This window comes from Biomphalaria glabrata, chromosome 8 (genome assembly GCF_947242115.1).
Source record: "Biomphalaria glabrata chromosome 8, xgBioGlab47.1, whole genome shotgun sequence".
NCBI classification, from domain to species: Eukaryota; Metazoa; Mollusca; class Gastropoda; family Planorbidae; genus Biomphalaria; species Biomphalaria glabrata.
Window position 1 is genome coordinate 46321234 of NC_074718.1, and position 13725 is coordinate 46334958.

At 36.8% G+C, this 13725-nt stretch overlaps 1 protein-coding gene across 1 annotated transcript; it reads right to left on the minus strand.

Annotated features, from left to right (window-relative positions):
- Window positions 1-437: 437 nt before the first annotated feature.
- Window positions 438-13366, minus strand: LOC129927855 (uncharacterized). The gene is made up of 7 exons (XM_056039400.1): window positions 13276-13366; window positions 12263-12291; window positions 11022-11073; window positions 8835-9017; window positions 7653-7820; window positions 2442-2588; window positions 438-1007 (listed from the first exon to the last, which is right to left on the minus strand). The coding sequence occupies exons 1-7, from the start codon at window positions 13364-13366 to the stop codon at window positions 814-816; spliced, it is 864 nt and encodes a 287-aa protein (XP_055895375.1). The 3' UTR covers window positions 438-813.
- Window positions 13367-13725: the final 359 nt, after the last annotated feature.

Sequence of the window (13725 nt, forward strand, 5' to 3'; positions counted from 1 at the left end):
TAATATAATATAGATGAATCAACATTATTAAGGTGTACGGTACATTAAATAAAATAACTGATGAAGAAGACAACATAGCAAATTTTAAAATACTGTGGAAACAATCCTGTAATAATTTCACTGAAGACAAACAAATGATATACAATGAATGGCAATGCCTTCAATTTCCAAGATTAAAGATGAATGCGAACCCAGTCATGACCTGTATATTTTTCCACATCTGGTGCAGACAGAGCCATCTGGTGTGGGGTCTAGTTAAGTTTTCTTTATAGAATTATAAATAAATTAAAAAGCAAATCAGAATCAGGTGATAAGGTATTAGATACTTCTGGTCAATGATTTTAAAAATAAAATTGGAAAGCTCATTTACTTTAAAAGACACAAAACAAATTAGTGCAGCAAACTATAGACTAACTATAAATGGAAAAGGCAACACATTATATAAAGAACTTGAAACTGTTTAATAAAAGAAATAAAAACAAGCAACATAATTTATCTCTAGATCCAGAATTATAAGAGGATGTACAAAATGTTCCTCATAATGATAAGGACAAGGAGGCTCATTATCTAAGGCCGGCCCTGGCCACATGTTTTAGAGGTCTATTATTTCATGCACAGTACACCAACGATTGCTTCATTATGATTGATAGATTGCTTCATTATAATTGATTTCCTTGTGTAAACAATGCTTAAAATGGTATAAAGATAAGAAATAGACAAAAACTTTAAAAAAATTCCGAACAAGGGTAAGTACTTGATCTACCTAAGAGTCTTGTACTTTAGCTACCTAATAGACATTTGTACTTTATCTACTTAATAGACATTTGTTTTAATATAAAGAAAGAAAGCAATACAAAAACAATATATCCAAATAGTGTATAAAGAGAGATGGCTTGCAGAATTGTCTCGGGAAGAACAATATTTACAGCACATCAATGGCTGTGTCTGGCAGATACTACGGCTAGTACACAGCTGTGGACTTAAATCTGGTTCTCCTAGTACACACTCTGTTGAAAGTAAACAGATAATTATACATTACTTTCATCATGTCTCGACTACTGTAAACAGTACTGCTTCTTGCACGACTTAATCAAAGTTAGATATGTTGACCTCTAGTTCCTTTGATGGATTATGGGCAGGACATGGCCTAAATTGTGCGATGTGTCAAAAAATACAAATACCTCTAGCTCACAAAACAAAATTTAAGCAACCGATAAAGTGGATTAGTTTAAATAAGGAAACAACAAACCTATGGACTGAACAGAATACCGACAAATAAACATTTCCAATACATGGTTGAATATTTTTTTGTTATTATAAAGAAAAAAATTACTTCAATAAAACAGGAAACGAGGCATTTCGTGTTTTGTAGAAACCTCACTCAATGGTTATGTCTGCGCTGAATGGCTGATTGTGGCAAAATATGTAGGTCACAGTCAGGGCTACATAGCCACGTGAAATACTGCACTCCTCATTAATCTTCAGACTCGAAGACAAGCTTTAGTATTATTATTAGAAACCTCATTAAAATTTCTTATTGTAAACAAAGTTTCTACCATAACTGACATCATGATAATTGTTTCCACTTACAAGAGCTAATTAGGCAAATTAAGAAGATCGAAATATCTAGGCCTACTGTATATTTTGGTTTTTTATAGTTCTAATGTTTTAATTGGTGTAACGCACAAAATGTAAGACACATTTCCTAATGGATAAAAAAGATTATTATTATTCTCTCGACAATATTACTGGCCACCGAAAGGCAGGAAAGCCGCCATAGCTTTGTGTGGTCTGTCAGACTGTCCTTTCCTCAACCTGTGACACTTATAGAAAATCTTGTGAAAATCTGATTTTACAGCTTGGAAAATCTCATTTGCTTAGGCTACTTTATGATTTCTGAAAGTTAACGGTTTTTATTGTTATAATAATTATGCAAGCCGGTTTTTCATAAAAATGCATAATGATACACAATCTTTGAGACATAAAGATACACACTATTTTATTTCCAGTGATACATATGAGTCTATATTGAATGAAAGTACAGGTACAATCTTTTAATTAACTTCTCTTGACTCAAAATATTTTTACGTATATAGAAGATCGTTTATTGACTATGTATCTTTTCTAAAACACGTTTATTAGACTAAGGAATAGTTTAAAGCTTAGAACCTAGATACAAATTGCAAATCACTTACACTACCAAAAGCTCAAACGTCAGATAAAACACATGTAATAAAACATGAATGGCTGCTTAATCGTTTGTTATGCGTTCTGGGCTGTCGTTCGGTGGTCTCGATGTTCATGAGTGCAAACCCTGCCCGCTGCCTTCCCCCTTCGTCCTGCGGGAGGTTTGGGCCAGGATGTAGTTCATCTTCAAAACTGAATAAGCATTCGAAAAATGTTAAATGTATTTACACACATTTTGTTACAAATTTTCCTACTGTTGGGGGACGTTACTTGTGTGGTACTTGTGGTTGCAGACTTGTAATGTAACGAGCAATAGTGACAGCACAGTGATGCCTTTGTCTGGCAGACACTAGTGTTAGTGCACAGTTCTGGCCTCAAGTCTAGATCTCCTGGTTCACATTCTGTAGACAATGTAAAAAATACATACTATATCACCAAGAATGCCTCCATTGCTCTTCTATTTGTGGCTTGCAGCATACATTATTTTTTTTAAAGCTAAATTTGTATCTAATGGAGCATATATTATTTTATAAAGCATAGCCTTGTAGTATCTAAATTCTAAATGGAGCATACAAAACAATGTTTAGCAACTAAAGAAAAAGATTAGATGAAGTGATTAGTGGGGACAGGGGGCAATTAAAACAGGAATCAATGCCTTGAATCTCGTGCATTATAGCTTCAGAAATATTTTTAAGCAAAAACAACTTTTCTTTATAAATGACTGTGGTCATTCAAAAATCCAGAACTGTCACTCTAAAAGTAAGTAGTCATCTAGTCAACCCAACTTAAGAAAATTATTTGATAACTTTGAAATACAATAATAGACATCCTTTGATGCCCTCTCGTTCATAAATAATAAAGCCCATTTTTTTTATATACAATTGTAGGCTACACAATCTGTGATTAGGCCTATACTGTGATACACAATTGTAGGCTACACAATCTGTGATTAGGCCTATACTGTGATACACAATTGTAGGCTACACAATCTGTGATTAGGCCTATATTGTGATACACAATTGTAGGCTACACAATCTGTGATTATACTGTTATAGACAATTGAAACAATAATTTGCATTCTTTGATTACAATTATACACGTCACATTCTTTAACACAATCTTAAAACTTAAATGCACACATCACGATGATACACTGTCTGTAATGTACACAATGGTATAGATTTGGTATAGATTTGGTATAGATTGATATACTATTTGATAATAATTTACAATTTTACATTCTTTGAAGCAGAAATATATAGGCCTACTGTCTTTTTAAAGCGAGGATTGGACTTATAGTCATCGTCGAGTTCATAGAAGACGAGAAACGTGTTCATATTCAACCACAACGGAGGAGCTATGAATACGTATACACACACAATAACACTATGACACAGTCACGATCAAAAGACTACAATATTGTAACGTCACTCTTTCTGTCCAGGCTTTATGCAAACACTTCACAACCTACTCAACTTGACAATTCGGGCGCCATAAAACTTAATTAATGTCTAATATCTTTATGAAACATATAAAGTCACTTCAAAAAAGGAGTCAATTAGTCAACACTGTACAATTGGTAACACGAAACAGTGTCTGTAAAAATGCTTAACCGTACTGTACTGATGTATAAACTCTGTACTGATGTATAAACTCTGTACTGATGTATAAACTCTGTACTGATGTATAAACTCTGTACTGATGTATAAACTCTGGACTGTTGTATCAAACTCTGGATTGACTCGTACTAGATTCAACTGGGTGACCTCCCACTGGACTTGACTGTAATGGATTCAACTGGGTGACCTCCCACTGGACTTGACTGTAATGGATTCAACTGGGTGACCTCCCACTGGACTTGACTGTAATGGATTCAACTGGGTGACCTCCCACTGGACTTGACTGTAATGGATTCAACTGGGTGACCTCCCACTGGACTTGACTGTAATGGATTCAACTGGGTGACTTCACACTGGACTTGGCTGTAATGGATTCAACTGGGCGACTTCACACTGGACTTGGCTGTAATGGATTCAACTGGGCGACTTCACACTGGACTTGACTGTAATGGATTCAACTGGGCGACTTCACACTGGACTTGACTGTAATGGATTCAACTGGGCGACTTCACACTGGACTTGGCTGTAATGGATTCAACTGGGCGACTTCACACTGGACTTGACTGTAATGGATTCAACTGGGCGACTTCCCACTGGACTTGACTGTAATGGATTCAACTGGGCGACTTCCCACTGGACTTGACTGTACTGGACTAAATGTAACTCGTGAATCTGAACTGTCATGACCTTCTCTCTTTTTATAGGGTGGTCGAAGGCCTTCTCGAAAGCGATAGAACATTGCCATTCCTTCTGGATGATCATATGAACTGAGGAATCGCCCCTCGCCACGGTTGAAAGTTCGTCCAGGGCCGGCCTTAGATTAAAGGTAGCTTCGCACAGGACTCAACAAAAATGTTTGGAGGAAAAAATAGCAAAACTTGGATCAAATCTCAAACTAGCAGAAGTCTATAGCTCAATGTCTACTGGTCTAGCTCTAAGCTCTACATCATCCAGATCAAATCTCAAACTATCAGAAGTCTATAGCTCAATGTCTACTGGTCTAGCTCTAAGCTCTACATCATCCTGATCAAATCTCAAACTAGCAGAAGTCTATAGCACAATGTCTACTGGTCTAGCTCTGAATCATCCAGATCAAATCTCAGACTAACAGAAGTCTATAGTTTAATGTCTACTGGTCTAGCTCTAAGCTCTACATCATCCAGATCAAACCTCAAACTAACAGAAGTCTATAGCTCAATGTCTACTGGTCTAGCTCTAAGCTCTACATCATCCTGATCAAATCTCAAACTATCAGAAGTCTATAGCTCAATGTCTACTGGTCTAGCTCTACATCATCCAGATCAAATCTCAAAAAGAAGTCTATAGCTCAATGTCTACTGGTCTAGCTCTAAGCTCTAGATCATACAGATCAAATCTCAAACAGAAGTCTAAAGCTCCATGTCTACTGGTCTAGCTCTAAGCTCTACATCATCCAGATCAAATCTCAAACAGAAGTCTATAGCTCAATGTCTACTGGTCTAGCTCTAAGCTCTACATCATCCAGATCAAATCTCAAACTATCAGAAGTCTATAGCTCCATGTCTACTGGTCTAGCTCTAAGCTCTACATCATCCTGATCACATCTCAAACTAACAGAAGTCTATAGCTCAATGTCTACTGGTCTAGCTCTAAGCTCTAGATCATACAGATCAAATCTCAAACAGAAGTCTATAGCTCAATGTCTACTGGTCTAGCTCTAAGCTCTACATCATCCAGATCAAATCTCAAACTAACAGAAGTCTATAGCTCAATGTCTACTGGTCTAGCTCTAAATCATGCAGATCAAATCTCAAACAAAAGTCTATAGCTCAATGTCTACAGGTCTAGCTCTAAGCTCTACATCATCCAGATCAAATCTCAAACAGAAGTCTATAGCTCAATGTCTACTGGTCTAGCTCTAAGCTCTACATCATCCAGATCAAATCTCAAACTATCAGAAGTCTATAGCTCCATGTCTACTGGTCTAGCTCTAAGCTCTACATCATCCTGATCACATCTCAAACTAACAGAAGTCTATAGCTCAATGTCTACTGGTCTAGCTCTAAGCTCTAGATCATACAGATCAAATCTCAAACAGAAGTCTATAGCTCAATGTCTACTGGTCTAGCTCTAAGCTCTAGATCATCCAGATCAAATCTCAAACTAACAGAAGTCTATAGCTCAATGTCTACTGGTCTAGCTCTAAATCATGCAGATCAAATCTCAAACAAAAGTCTATAGCTCAATGTCTACAGGTCTAGCTCTAAGCTCTACATCATCCAGATCAAATCTCAAACAGAAGTCTATAGCTCAATGTCTACTGGTCTAGCTCTACATCATCCAGATCAAATCTCAAACAAAAGTCTATATCTCAATGTCTACAGGTCTAGCTCTAAGCTCTACATCATCCAGATCAAATCTCAAACTAACAGAAGTCTATAGCTCAATGTCTACTGGTCTAGCTCTAAATCATCCAGATCAAATCTCAAACAAAAGTCTATATCTCAATGTCTACTGGTCTAGCTCTAAGCTCTACATCATACAGGTAAGTTTTTTAATAATTTAAAATGCGTAATTTCTTTGTTTCAGTCTTATATATATTTTTATTTTCACTTGGCATAAATTTATATTTCACCAAAATTCACTTCGCCTATGACTTCCAATCACATAAGGTCGGCCCTGATTCACCTAGCGATGGCCTCTGTTACTTGTGCTAGTTGTACACACACGGTTAACTCTACCCAAGTCGCCACCAGCGCTGTATCGACATGAATACAAACACGTATACAAATGCCGAGTACAGATGTCATGTTCAGGACTACTTCAACTAGGCCTAAATATAGATCTAAGTCGTCTAAGTGTTTAGGTGTCGAATTGATTACAAATATATTCTAAATATCTTACGTTTTGGTGAAATGGGTGTAATAAATGGTATTGTTGGTGTGGTAATTGATTCAGTTTTGAAATAAAACGAGCAATAGTTACAGCACTGTAATGGCTGTGTCTTGCAGACACTAGGGCTAAGACATTGTTCTGGTCTCAAATCTAAATCTCCCGGTTCACATTCTGTAGAGTTTAAGCTTGAGATATGGAACAGTATCAAATATGAACAACCATGAATTTAAGGAAAATGTTACGAACTGACGAGACTCTTAATTATGTACAAACTAACTCATATATATAGTAGACGATGAATACTTTAATGTTGAGAAACCATTAATAACATTTCAATAATAACATGGTTTACGTTATTCCATCTTGGATTCTTCTCTCTAACCCTTTCAACACGCATTCGCACGAAGCAGTACGAAGCAGTAAATGGCCTAATTTGTTTTACATACGTCGGTGCAAAAGAAAACGAAAAACTAATTAACCAAATTTGTTAATTAACTATTGGTAATTAATTACTTTGTTTGGTATCTGAAACAATGAAAATAAATAGTACGTGACTGGAGTCGTGGTATAAGCGCCTTTATATTAGGCTGCCGTCTGAGGCTTAGTATGGTTACCGCGTTGGCTTGAGAAGCCTGAGAAGGCTTTAGCCCCAAAGTTCGGTCGTTACCTTTTTTTTTTTTAAATACACTTTAAAAGCGATCACCCAGATACCCTGTTCTTTCTCCTTCTTTCCAACCGGTTGATAAAAGTGATAGGATCATAGTGTATTGAGAACGCTAAAAGGATGAGATAGCGCTAAACAAAAACATTTGGTATAAAATATATTTAATCGCAGATGTATTAATGTTAGTCTAGCTCTATTACAAATTTAATTACATGACTGATCCAAACTAATTGATAGAAATTAATATAAGCTTTGTTTTTTTTTAAAGTATTTTTTAACGTCACATTTACTACCAATACATTGCCTACTAGTTTTGGGTGAAGTGGATGGTATCAATGGTCTCGTTGTCGTGGTACTTGTAGTTGCAGACGTGTAATATGACGAGCAGTAGTGACAGCACTGTGTTGGCTGTATTAGGCATACGCTAAAGTTAGTGCACAGTTCTGGTCTCAAGTCTTGATCTCCTTGTTCACAATCTGTACAGTATTTAAAAAATACATTACAAGGCTATATCTTGAATGCTCCAAAAAAAAAAAAGAGCGTCGCTACCTGTTAGTGGGCAATACAGCTGCAAACCTACAATATCACCTTGTAAAATGTCCAGTAGATAATCGACGCCGTAAGCGCCATTATCCAGACAATTCATTGGGAACGAATTTATTCAACGACCAGGCATGGACCAAAGTCTTGTCTGAAGGTTCCACAATGGCAGCGATCATAACTACGATTGAATCGTCCCATATACGTGGCGCCTGTTGTTCCCGTACCCCGCCCGGAAATGTCTTCATGTTCTTGTACTGTAACCACAACAATACAGTGTGAGAACCACCGCTCCAGCTACGTCCTCACATCGAGTGAGATTTTAAAAAAAAGAAAATATTAGGATATCAAGTAGAATTAAGAAATATTTAACTACAAATCCCGAAACTAAAAAGTGTAGCTAGAAGAAGAGACAATTCAATTTGTACCGATAAGGACGCCTATGTAAGGCTACTTATCGACACTTGCCCCTTGTGAATACATATTTTAAAGTGCTTCGAAGTCTTATGAGTAATTGAGAGCGCCTGCAAATCCGAGTAGCTATTACGAAAACGCATATATATCAGGATGTCACTAATCGAGAACATCAAAGCTCACCCAGCTTTCTCATTTCTATCAAGAATTGCATAGAATCCTAAATGCTGCTGGTAAAATCATTGGTAAAAAAAACAAACCCCATTCGGGCAGCTACAAGCTAAAAAGATTCTAGAAATAAAAGGTCATCCTTTGGGTCAGGATTTTGTGATTTTACCATCACTAAAGAGATACAAAACACCGATAGCAAAGACAAACAGACACAAAAAATCCTTTGTTCCCCTGGCAATCAAATTATTAAATAGAAACAATCTGATATAAACTTTTCGCAAGAATTGCATATGAACGCCTGATAGTACTTATTGTTAAAAACTAGTAGTTCATACATCCCATTAAATGTCAACAAAGTTTCCTACCTTTAATTGAAGTGAATAGCACAAGGGGATTTACTGTCGTGGCTAATCTTTCAGGTGTGCTTCTTCTGGTGCTGTACGTTGGGGTAAAGGGGGTGCCATAGTTACACGTGCCGCAGCAATCCACTTGTGAATTCAAGCAGTGATCTTTTGTACAATCGATGATTCTATCTCCGTATTCACAGCCTAAAGTGGTACAATCTCAAATTTAAATTAGGCCTATATGGAGAATTCTTTTAAAAAAAGTCTTTCTGGTGTGTAAAGTTATGAACTATCGATTCGCTGTGTGTTTTAATAGAGCATATGTGGCGCACAAATTGCTGAGAAAAATAGAACAGCGCTGGCAGAAGAAAAACGCCAGAGAAGAAAAGCAAGGCCAATTACACTAGCTCCAGCTGGAATAACCTGCCCAGCGTGCAGCCAAACATTCCGGGCTCACATAGGTCTGACCAACCAGATGAGGAAGCACAAAACCCCAGTGCAAAACCACAATGGACGAACTATAAAATATGTATGTGTTTGTTTTTTTTTTGGCATTGCACTATGAAAATTGTCAACTCCATTTAATAATTATGGATTCGTATAGATAATTATCACCGTTTGGTACAAAGGCGGACTGAGTGTCAAAATCAGCCAGGCATTACTTACTATTGGCCAACATTTTGAGTGCCATATCATAGGTATTGTAACGAATCTCCCATATCCAGGCTCTCTGCAAACCACACCACACGACACGACGAACTTAAAGAACCTCACCTCAGGGCTCCAAAATAACAGTAACATTTTAATTTCAAATACATCACAATTGGCAATAACTGAATGTCCAAAAACCTAGTCTTACTCCGGACTTCACACACCTTGCTGGTTCTGACTTCGCCTCGTACTGGTCACATTGCGAGGTAAAGTGAAGTGATTCTGTACTCATTGAGGAAATCGTAGCAATCACCACTTTTTTGTCATAGGAGTTACTTTCATACGGCTTGCTATTGATGTTACAGAAGGCACCATCTTCACTAGAATGGCCATTGTTTTCAGCTCAGGGCTCGTCATCTCTTCCACTGAGGTGTACATCTGTTCTACCCTGGCACAGGTCTCGTTCTGTAAGTCACACTTGAACACATTCTAAAAGTCAGCCAACATTTGTTCTTTAGAAGTAATCAACAGCTCTACTACATCGGGCTCTAACTCGAACAGGTAGGTGTCCGGATCTTCACCTTCTTCAGTTAGCAATAGGAAGGAAAAAAACCTCGCATTTACAGTTTTAGTTCTGAATAATGTAGAAGTAGTTTCCTTTATTCGATATCAAACACAATAATTAATTGCCAATAATGAATTGACTAATGGGTTTATTTTTAATTGATTCATGTTTTCTTAGCTACAATGAATAATTATTCAAGTTTCCACTTGATACAAGAATAGGTGTTGGAGAAATAACATCTACATTTATCTAAGGAGACCAAAGCCTACATATTTAGCCATATATCTTAATTCTGAAGGATTACATTCCTCTAAGATACTCTAAGCGTTACTAGACATGGATTGACATGTATGGCATTATGTATGACGTAATAGATCATTGAATGTGTGTATTGAGGTTTACCTTTCACGGGCCTAGACATAGTGTTACACGTGTCACAACATGCTCGATAGCCAAGAGTAGAGTAACAGTTGCCCATAAAGTCATTGATATACACACTGCAAGAATAGCTCGGTCTGTCTCCAAATGCACAGTTTTCTAGAGAGAGTAAAATGTAACAGAGCTGCTCAAAAGATTCCTCAAGCTGACTAATTCAACTTAATGCCACCACATCTTTTAAGTATGATTTCTTTCCCTTATTTAAAAAAATAATTCATTATCAATAGTTAATTAACAGAGCTGCATTAACCACAGAGTAGCAGCAATAGCACAGTATTAAGATTTACTACTTCTAAAGAGAAAAGTATTGCTGGGAAAATTAAGTTAGCTTTATAATGTACATAAAGGTACATTGATGGCAGTTTTAAAAAATGTGTTTTACAATGGACACAACTAAAGCGACCATAATTTCAAAAACATTTGGCCTATTATCGTATAAATGTACTATACAACCCTCACATAGTACAAATATAAATTAGTTTATTTTAAAAAATCAATATTCAGTTCTGATTAGGTGAATAAGAAAAAGAATATTTAAGATAATAGTTACACACCATCAATTTGAGGAGCGTATGGGTCGCTGACACATTGTCCATTTATGCAGACCTGAAACAAAGACAGGTATTTAAAAATTCAATGATTAAAATTTTATAAACTGTGTGATAAATTACTTATTTTGTTTCAAGATTTTACCAAGAAGAACGGGAGCTTAAGAGCATCTCTGAGTCCACCCAGTTTTAATGAGTACCTGACATTAGTTGAATAAAATTAAAGGCAGTTGGTCGTTGTACTGGCCACATAACACCTTCCTTAACCATAGGCCACAGAAACAGGTTACCTTAACAACATCTGAGATATAGACCGTATGGTCTGAAAGGTAGCTGTTCCTTTCTTACTAGACCATTTTGTGCAAAGTCTACAGTCTACAGCTATTTGTAAGAATTTCTGCGTCTAAACATTTACCTGTTTCTATTGATATGGCTGTAACAACGCCATGATGGCTCGAGTGCCCTCAACGCTGCCATGTCCCATCAAAGCTCACACCGCAGTCAGTGATGCCTTCTTCGTTGCTGATTCCAACCTTTTGTTTCACTTTCCTTGCAGCCTTTTCCATACTTTCTTCTGCAACTTTCTTAGATACAAGGCCTATGGTATGCATTACAGATTGATAAGATGTTTCAGAAATAGGAGGTGGACTGTTTGTGTGTTGACAAAAATTCAAGAGCGCACTGTGACCTGGACCTATGGGCCTTACAAATGATACCATTCTGAGATTTATTTCCCTAAATCCTCTTTTTTGACCATCTCTATTTTCTTTAGAAGATCTAAAGCTTTCTTCAAATGAGCAGTCAGCTGAAGTGCATTTCACAATTATTTCCTGACAAAATCCAATTCTTGCGCTTTCATTCAAAAACAAATTTAGAGAATAGTTGAAGCATTTAGGACATATCAAGTAACTTGCCAAGAAATTATTAAAACATGCTAGGTTTAAAAAGATATTACAATCCAGTGGATTATCTGATAAACTTGATTCAGATGAAATATCTACATTAGGTGAAGCAGCTTGATGTGTCTCTTGTTGTTCACCAACTTGTCCATGATCATCACTTGTACTACTTGTAGACTTTGCAGACTTGGTCACCCTTGGTGTATTTATTATTCCCACGAAATTTTCTTTTTCTACCACAACTTTGCCTTTTATTATGGCTATGCTTATTGGCCATTATTGTTACACAAATAAAAATGCAATATGAATATAGATCTAAATATCAAAATACACAAAAGAGTCTTTCACCAGCAGCAATCCAAAACGAAAAAATGTTGCTAGAAATTACACAAAATCCAACAGAAAATAAACATGCTTTTGTTGACTGGGACAGTGAAGTAATAGAGTACATTCCCTTAGCTATTTCCTTTATATCTATAAGCATATCGCATTTTAACTTCATTAGAAAATAATTAAAAAGTATTATTTACAAAAAAACAAAAACAAAAATATTTACCTGCTTATGGTCGTTGCTAAGGTAAACAAACACTACCCCACCTAATACAAAAATTATTTTAAAATACTTCTAGAAGGAATACTTGCCTCAAATAAACTGAATTTGATAGAGAAATGGTTGTACAATATAAATATGATGAGAATGAAAAAGTGATATTTTGGTCATTTCTTACTATTCTCTAACCTTAGATCCACCTTAAGTATTAAAAGTGTTTGCTTTTTTAACACCAGCGTCGACTCAATGTATCGATTGTTGGCCTTTCGTTGGTGTTATCTGTTCCAGTATTGAGTTCAGTGTTACCTCCAGTTGGACTTAGTTACATTTTCAAGTACTATACAATGCGGAAGAGCATAACACCCCTCTCCCCACAACGAAACAAAACTTTGAACACTATCGCTAGGCGTATCAGCTAATCTATGTAACACATCTCCTTTAGTTTTGCTATTAGCCCATTTGTTTATAAGTCTAATTAAGTAGACGCGGTGGGTGAGTGGTTAAGCGCAGTGGCGTCACTAGGGGTGTGCGGTCCGCACCTGGTGACACCCACCAGGGGGTGACACCCAAGTGAGTAAAATGCAACTTTTAAAACTAAAACATTAATACCTTGAATTTGAGAAAAATAATTTCTTGTAGACACCAGGAAAAGAGTTTCTGAAGCTCAGAAATGTAGAAAAACGCTCGTCCCGGAACACTACGAGTGAGATTAAGGCACTCTAATCATCTAATCTAACCAGTTGAGTGGCAAACCTAGCATTGTTTATTTTAAACTGTTCAGAAACACATAGACTGAAACGCCTCATTCGACGTATAGGGCTGCAAGCTCTATCCACAGCCCTTTCCCAGCTGGCTCCACGGAATTCAGGATTTCTAAAAAAGTGTGAGGCCATGCTAGACATGTTTTTGCGTTCCTCTTTTCGGCTTTCATCTTTAAGTCTGACTTTGGTAAACGTGTTTCGTCTTGTCTAATGTGATATGTCTCACAAATGTCAATCGACATTCAGTCGCCACTTTCCTTAGACGGCCTGTAGGGGAAAATATTTCTCTATTGGGTACATTATCTCAGTATGTTATTCCTAGTATCTTTCTCAGCCATCTACTCAGCCTCGTTTCAGCCTTCCACGCCTCGAAGCGTGGGGGCCGCTGGGACAATGATTGTATTGAGAAGCTGGATTTTAATCTCCAGGCTAATTAATTTTGTTTATTCAGATAGGCCTTAATTTTTAAATCCGACATGCAACACCATGATATGATCTTC

Coding starts and splice junctions, on each gene's coding strand:
- LOC129927855 (XM_056039400.1), bottom strand. CDS start 13,366: ATGTCTAGCATGGCCTCACACTTTTTTAGAAATCCTGAATTCCGTGGA. Junction 11,074..12,262: donor TTCGTTTTGGATTGCTGCTG/GTGAAAGACTCT, acceptor TCTTTGTTTCAG/GTCTGCATAAATGGACAATG. Junction 2,589..7,652: donor ATCCACTTCACCCAAAACTA/GTAGGCAATGTA, acceptor CATTGTCTACAG/AATGTGAACCAGGAGATCTA.